This window comes from Echinops telfairi, unplaced genomic scaffold (genome assembly GCF_000313985.2).
Source record: "Echinops telfairi isolate 266 unplaced genomic scaffold, ASM31398v2 ScPeMD7_5;HRSCAF=22, whole genome shotgun sequence".
NCBI lineage: Eukaryota > Metazoa > Chordata > Mammalia > Afrosoricida > Tenrecidae > Echinops > Echinops telfairi.
In genome coordinates this window covers 33,697,023-33,705,265 of record NW_022103901.1, presented here as the reverse complement: position 1 = coordinate 33,705,265, position 8,243 = coordinate 33,697,023, and the positions used below count along the sequence as shown (strand labels likewise).

The 8,243-nt window shown below is 48.3% G+C and overlaps 1 protein-coding gene and 1 pseudogene across 1 annotated transcript in view; both read right to left on the bottom strand.

Annotated features, from left to right (window-relative positions):
• CUNH16orf96 (chromosome unknown C16orf96 homolog) overlaps window positions 1-8,243 on the bottom strand; it is a 38,300-nt gene that overhangs the window by 8,266 nt on the left and 21,791 nt on the right. The window contains exons 7-9 of the mRNA XM_045286044.1: window positions 3,049-3,123; window positions 1,055-1,219; window positions 157-275 (exon numbers count right to left, since the gene is read on the bottom strand). Coding sequence (XP_045141979.1) covers window positions 157-275; window positions 1,055-1,219; window positions 3,049-3,123 — 359 coding nt within the window. The remainder of the gene's footprint in view (window positions 1-156; window positions 276-1,054; window positions 1,220-3,048; window positions 3,124-8,243) is intronic.
• LOC123520994 lies at window positions 4,480-4,898 on the bottom strand (annotated as a pseudogene).

Here is an 8,243-nt window from a genome sequence, read left to right as displayed (position 1 = left end):
GTTCCTCATGTGGTGGCGACCCCCCAACCATAACATGATTTCCGTTGCTACTTCATCACTGTCATTTTGCTATAGTTATGAATCGGGGACCGCTGTGAAAGGGTCGTCTGACCCCCCCACAGGTTGAGAACCGCCGGAGGGTCTCTGAGCACTCACTTCCGGAAGCCCGCGGCACTGTCCGGGTCGAAGCGGAAACCCTCGAGCAGGAGCCTCTTGATCATCTCCCAGACCTCGGCCATCTCTTTCTTCAGGCCGTCCAGGTCACTGTGGACTAGCTGGGGGTTGTCCCCGGCAAGGAAAGAGAGTGCCGTCCATCAGTCACTCTCTGTCCTGCTCCAGAACAGGAGGCACAACCGCCTAAAAAATGGCTGTGGTGGCACAGCAAGTTAAGCGCTAGGAGATCTCGTGGAGATGCGTAGCCTCCTCTGCCCTCCCCTGGCGGCAGCACTTGGTACTCTGGCCAGAGCCCCCACTCAAAAGGACTCCTGCTTAGTCTAGTGCTCTCCTGTCCTGAACTTGACCTTCCTAACAGTGTGCTCTTCATCTTCACACTTGTGGTTTCTATGAGAAATCCAGTGGGGTAATGGAGTGCCAATCAGACCCCCCTTTGTGTTCATGCTCAGGTGCATTGCCCTCCCACACCAAATAGAGCCAACATACGTAACCAACAGGATACTGCAGAGACAATGGATTTTGGGCATCACAGCACCTGTCTTGTTTTCTTGGATTACTCGCGATGGGGAAGCCAGCTACCATCGTTGGAGGCCATTCTAGCAGCACTCAATGAGTCCATAGGCCGAGGAAGGGTTCCGTTTCACAGGGGGAGCCCTCTTGGAAGCGGATCCTCTGCTTTCAGATAACGACAGCCCCAGCGGCCACCTTGACTGCACTCTTCTTGGAGAACCCACGCCAGAAACACCCAGCTAAACGCTTGACCCACAGAACTCTTGCTCCCAAACTCTTCCCCCACAGAAGCAAATGTTTGTTGTATCCGGTGGCGACGTTTCAGTGCGGCTTGTTACAGAAGAAGAGCAAACAGATGCAGGGAGCTCACCTTTGTGCTCACAACCTTGGCTAGCTCCTCGATGGCCTTCTTCCAGTCTTCCTCGTAGGTTGTGAACTTGAGCAGCAGGCCGTGCATTGTTTCTTTCAGCTCCACCGCCAACGTCTCCAGGTCGACCCGGCTTGCCTTGCGGGCCAGGGTGATCCTGTCGGCTTTCTAGAGAGAGAAGAAACTCATGAGGCAGGGTGTCTGGGAGGAAGACTGAGGCAGGCTATCCGGTCACCGTGTTTTTCTACTTTGGGACCTTGGAGGTCCAGCCTTGGCTCAGTCAACTTTGAAGTCAATATTGACTCCAACACAACTTTATTAAATACTTTTATTGGGGCTCTTACATCTCTTATCACAATTCATACATTCATCTACTGTGTCAAGCACATTTGTCCATATGCTGCCATCATCATTTTCTCCCCCACCCTCCATCATCATTTTCAAAGCATTTTCTTTCTACTTGAGTCCTTGATATCGGCTCTTCATTTTTGTCCCCTCCCTCCCCCTCAAGCACAACTTTGAGAGCTAAATCAATTCTTCCTATGATGGAGAAGTAAGTGCATGGGAGATTATATATATATATACACACACACACACACACAATTATTGGAGTGAAAATATGTATTAACAAAAGCATTCAGCAACTCCACAGTAGCTACACAGAGCATCCAGTGATAGATTACACTACACTCTTCTTGTGCTACAACGCTTGTCCCTAATTACCACAATTAACACAAACCCCTTGCCCCCTCCCAATTCACAACTTGTTTTTTATATATTGGCTTGTTTCATATAAATGAGATCATACAGTATTGGTGCATGGGGTTTCCCCCCCAAAATAGAACAAAATAAAATAATTTTATTTTTTATTTCCAAATGCTTTTTATTATGACCTAGGTGGGAGCTTATATTTCAGATCTTTGCATCCAATAACTTCTCCAGTCTTCCAATAGCTTGTTCGATCTACCTCTTTACATTTTTTCCCTCCTCCTTCTAGCAGAGTAGTGTCTTCAGGTTAATGCCTGTCTACCCTCTTCTAGCCTGTTGCTTCCCCTTCCCTCCTACTCCTCAAGAAAACAAAAACTCACCGACATTGAGTTGATTCTGACTCATAGTGACCCTGTCGGACAGGGTAGAACTGCCTCTGTGGGTTTCTGAGATTCTAACTCTTTACAAAAGTAGAGAGACCTGACTTTCTCCTGAGGAGCTTCTGGTGGTTTCAAACTGCCAACCTTGTGGTAGCAGCCCAACACAAAGTCACTAAACTACCAGGGCTTCTTCCTCTTGCCCTCCCACCCAGGGTAACCATCAAAGCTTGTTTCTTTGGTATGAAAATCTTCTTCTGGATTTTTTTCTTTGATAAGTGGTCTCACACAATCCTTTTGTGATTAACTTCACTCTGCAAAATGTCCTCCAAATGGTACCTAGTTCTTTTGTGTCCCCCACCCTTCTCTAGAGACCCTTTTATTAAGCCTTCAAAAGGACAAAGACAATACAAAAGACAATTGTCCCAGAATGAAAGAAGCAATCAATATGAGGCCAAGATGGCTTCTAGGTAATCCCCAACCATGGGACTAATTCTAGACAAGAAGGGAAGGCTTCAGAGAATCATGATCAGAGGCAGATAAACTCACCACAGATGCAGGTGGGGCTACAGAAGTAGGCGCCACTGGTACCCCGACCTTCAGGTGACATGTGTCTATAAATCATTAAGTTCCTGAGGACAAGTCTTCCCCTCGCTGCGTGGTTGGCATATGGATTTTAAGTCCACATAGCAAAGGTCATTAATCCTGAGTCGCTGAGAATAGGAGTCAGTCGGATAACTTTTGAGAAGTTTCCCCAACCTCCTTGCATTTGCAAAGGTCAAAGGAGATTCTGGAAAGCTCTTGGCCTGGTTCGGCTGTTGCTGGAAACTTCCGTTGTCCTAAGTGGAGGAGCCAGGCCTCACTCAGCAGGGAGGAGGAAGATAGTAGGGAGACCCCACTCTGCCCACTTACCTCTTTCAACTCCTGCTCCACCTCACTTTTATCCATCTTGCTCACTTGCAGATTTTTAATCTGATCCTGGATGGTCTGAGAACAGAAGCAGAGAGGCATGTCAGCTACCCAGGGGCAGGAGGGTCTTGGAAGGCCAAGCGCTAGAAAGGGACAGTGGGCTTGGTGGGCAGTGTGCAGTCGGGTGCATTCAAAGAGCTAAACTCAGAGGGCCCAGATCAGAAGGGGAGACAGCATCCAGCCCAGGGAAGGACCCAAAGGCCAGGGGCAAGCTATCTGGTTGGTGGTGTACCATCGGAGCCTGGCCCTGAACAGAGAGCATCGGGGAGGAGGGTAGCACGAAGCAAGGCTGACAATTTGGCTGCCTAATGTTTAAGGCAAACTGGGGTGTTCAGACCTGGGATGCAGTCCCAGGGAGAGTCCCAGTCTGCTCATTCACCGAGCACTTGACCTGTGCCACACACGCTGCGCCCAAGTGGTGGGAGAAAACCCTTGTTTGTCATGCATGAGAATGCATTAAGAACACCTTTCTTTGATAATGTCCCCCAACTCGACTCAATAACCACCTCCCACCTGTCAGTCCCACAGGTTACTGTGATGCTCGAAGCTGTGCCTGTAGAATTTCAAATACCAGCAGGTTTGGCTGTGGTGAATAGGTTTCAGCAGAGCTTCTCGACTAAGACCAGGAAGAAAGACCTGGTGATCAGCTTCCAAAACATAGCAGATGGAAATAATATGGATTTCAACAAAACACTGTCTGACTCTCTTGCTCTGAAAACACCATCCCTGGGGACCAGTTTCTAGGGAGGACATCAAATCTGGTGAAGCAGAGGAGCTGTAAGGGCATGGGAGGACCTTGGTACCAGGGATTAGCACAACCACCACCAGTGATGGGTTTGACCGTGCTAGCAGTCGATAGTGTAACACAGGACTACAGTCTCTTCTTCTGTTGTTATATAACATCTTCAAGAGTCCCCATGAATTGGATCAGCTCAGCAGCAGCGTGGTATCTATTTCTACTCAATAAATCTTCTCTCTCTGCTTACTAGATCCTCCCCTTGAGAGAAGCAGTAGCTTATCAGCTTAGTAAGAGCTTCACACCCACTAAGCCATGTCCCCAGAAGGTAAGATCGCATTCCTTCTAAAGCCAGACCCTGGCTTCTCCTTCTCCCTTCCTAGCCAGTCTTCCTCTCATCCTTAGGAACAGAACCCCCAACTGTGAGCTGACACCTGGTTGCCCAGAATGGAGACTTGTCCCAGCCTCCCTTACAGCAAGTTGTGGCCAGAACCCAAACCAAACTCACTGTCATCGTCCAGTCGATGCTGACTTACGGCAACCTTACAGGACACGGTGGGACTGTCCCTGTGATTTTCTAAGAGTGTAACTCTTTTTTTTTTTAAAGGGTGGAACTTATATTTTATTCTCATTTATAATCAGATGGTAGTTGGGTCTATAGTCTTCATATGTGATTCTTCTTTTTTGTAAATACAAAAAGGTTTACACAGCTGATGGCTGGTTACGTTTTCAGGAAGCATAATTAACAACTCGTTAAAGGTAGCTTCAAGTTTTTCCTTATTAGCACCAGAAAATTCCCCCACCTTTTGTCCCTTTTCATAAAACTGAAATGTTGGCATGCGTTTGACTTCACACTCTGAAGCAACATCCTGGCAATCATCCACATCAGCTTCAAGGAAGACCACATGGCCCTATTTTGCACAGACCGGATGACAGAAAGGCTTGATCATTTGCAAGGCCCACACCACGTGGCTGAGAAGTCAACCACTACAAGCTTCTCTCCGGCACTGTTCAGGGTGGCCTGAAAATCTTCCTTGCTATCAATCTGCTTCACCATTTTGACCATTGGGGTTTGATAAGCGACCGGGGTCACAAACGGAACAGGGGGACCAGAGTGAGCTTGGACCGAGTATAACTCTTTACAGGAGTAGAAAACACTGTCTTTCTCCGGAGGAGCGGCTGGTGGTTTTGAACTGCTGACTCTGTGTGGAACCACACCTTCTTCACCGTCCATCCTCTTCACTGTGGGCTTCAACTAATGACCAAAGAGCTAGCAGCTCCCCTGGGCTGTTGAGGAGCCCTTGGGAATGGAAGTCACAGAGCAGAACAAAAAAACACGGGACTTGAGTCAGCAACCACACGGTGGCGTTTCTTACCAGCTCGGAACTGACCACATCTCTGGAGTTCTTGAGTGTGAACGAGTCATGTTTGCAGCTTGTTTCAGTGTTATCTGAGGTTGACCCTAATTCTAATTAATTCTCCAAAAACATCCCATCCATCTTGCCCCTGATGTGGTTCCCAATGTCTAGGGCGGGAAGTGTTATTGTTGCTGTTAGCGGGCATCGATACGGTTCCGACTCATAGGGCCCTTGTGTGCAAGAGACGGAAACACCGCCCGGCCCTGCGCCGGTCTCACAATCGCTCTGATGTTGGAGCCCATGGTTGCAGCCCCGGTGTCTGTCCATTTTGTCTAGGGCCTTCCACTTGACCAACATGATGCCCTTCTCCAAGGACTAGTCTCTCCTGACGACATAGCCAAAGACGGGGAATGGAAAGACGTCCCAGCTTGGCTACCTCCCAACATTCGTAAAGAACTTTGGGAATTATGACACCAGTGTTAATACCTAGTTCCCTGCAGACTCTATGTATCTTCTCTGCTAGCTAGAACCCCAAAATGAAGAGGGGTGATTAGTCTGGATCCTATGACTTCCAATACCTGGTCACCCAGTAAGAGGTCCAATCAGGACCCAGCTCAGGCCTAAGTCCAGGTTGGTACTCTAACATTCTAGGCCCCCTGCTGGTCGATAAGCTGGCTTCCTCCTCTTGAAAATGGCATCAATTCCATTACACTGCCAGGAATACCTAGGGGACTTGAAAAAGTACAAGGGGGCGTTAAAAAGTCTGTGGGTAACCAGAATGAATGAAAAGAACATGGGATTTCCCCAGGAGTCTTTTGAATCCCCTCCTATTTCTACTGGCAGATACTTTGAATTCAATTCCCATTAGCTCTTGGCCTTCTCCTGCCCACGAGTGGGCCCCTGGTCTACTAATGTGTTCTAAGGATGATGTTGAAACACAGCTGCAGTTTGCTTGCAAATGGGAAGTTGTTTTCCATAGAGCCGATCTTTGAAGATCAAAGATTGCATCTCAATGTAAAGAAGACCCCAATCCTCACAACTGGACCAGTAAGTAGTAACATCATGATAAACCCAGGAAAGATTGAAGTTGTCAAGGATTTCATCTTGTTTGGATCCATAAACAGTGCTCATGGAAGCAGCAGTCAAGAGATGGAATGACCCATTGCACTGGGTAAATCTGCTGCACAAGAGATCGGGCAAACCTTCCAAGAATGCTCATTCATGAGGACAGAACTAGGCCGGCTGGGCTGGCACAAGAAAGCACAGAGGGTATGAAAACAGCAAGTGTCTTTTTGTTTGTTTGTTTGTTTGGATTGTCACTTGTTGGGCACCCTCAAAGCAAGATATTAGAACCAATGGCCAGTGACTCCCAAATCAGGATCCTGAGAAGGGCTGTAACCTTTATGGCAACAGACTCCTCATGGTGCTCCCACCTAGCAGCTTCCAGTTAGCAGCTGAGCCCTATCCAGTATACTACTTGGGGCCCTTGTGTAAATTATACAGCCATTAAAACCATGTACACACACACACACAGCACAGATAGTGCATCTCTTGTTGCCCCCTCTATCACCAGCCCCTAGACTGGGGCCTGGCACACACTATGCCCCAGTAACATTTGCTGCGTGACTAAGGGAGAGAAAGAGAGATGGGTTTCTTACAGCCACAGCCAGGCCCGCGGCATTTCCACACCGCATGCGTCTGGAGCAAGAACTACTCCAGCTCTTGTTCCAGATGTGTGTGCAGACCTCCCTCCCTGGGAGGGTTTGACGGGGACAGCTGATCTCTTGCAGCATGTGGTCACTGAAGACATACTTAGTTAAATCGATATTGTATACCAAACCCCGTCCCAGTTCCTTGCAGGGATAGCTAATTATTGTTGGCCCAAGAGCTCAGGAGGCAGCTGGGATGAAGGCTAGTCAAGTCAGCGGGACCCTGCTTGGCCTTGCTTGGTTGGGCTTCATCCTCTTGAGCTTCTCCTGATTAGAAGCAACTAATGGAGCCCTGGTGGCACATGGTTACTAGCTTGGCTGCTTACTAGGAAGATGGAGGGTTTAAATCCACCAAGCAGCCCACAGGAGAAAGATGTGGCAGCTTGCTTCTATTAAGATCTGTTGTTTTTAAATGCCTTCCAGTTGGTTCCGACCCATAGGGACCCCCGGACACAACAGAACGAAACACTGCCCAGTCCTGTGCCTTCCTCTCAATTGCTCTGATGTTTGAGCCCACGGTGGCAGCCACTGTGTCCATCCATCTGGTCAAAGGCCTTCCTCTTTTTTGCTGCCCTGCTACTTTCCCAAGCATGATGTCCTTCTCCAGGGCCTGGTCTCTCCTGACATTATGTCCAAAATACATGAGACCAAGTCTCTCCATCCTGGCCCCTCAGGAGCGTTCTGGCTGTACTGCTTCCAGGGCAGATGTGCATGTTCTTTTGGCGGTCTGTGGCCCTTTGCCAGCACCATTGTTCAAACACATCGATTGTTCTTCCGTTTTCCTTAGTCGATGCCCAACTTTCACATGCACAGGCGATGACTGAAACTACCATGACCCAAAGTGAGCTCCTGGCTTTTCAACAGTTTAGAGGTCTGCTGCACCAGTTATCGAATGCAGTGCCTCATTTGATCTCTTCTATCAAGATTGACAGCCTCAGGAACCTTATTAGGGCAGTTCAACCCTTTTTCTTTTCTTTTTTAAAGCAATGAGAGACTAGAGAATAGCTATCTATTAGCTCAACTACTTTGGACACATTGGCAGGAGGGACCAGTCCCTAGAGAAGGACATCATGTTGGGTACGGTAGAGAGTCCCTGAACGAAAGGAAGGTCCTCAAGCAGACAGACAGACACAGCAGCTGCAGCAGGAGCTCCAACAGAACAGGGGGCGGAGGGTCATCCTGTTGTCTACGGAGCTGCTTTGAGTCAGATCAACTCAATGGCCCAATGAAGAGTTTGTCATTGTGCAACTTGCTGTCAAGTTGACTCTTGAAGCTTGCGGTGATAGTTAACATAATTTGAAGCTCAAGAGTGAAGGGCTGGAGATTAGGCTGTCA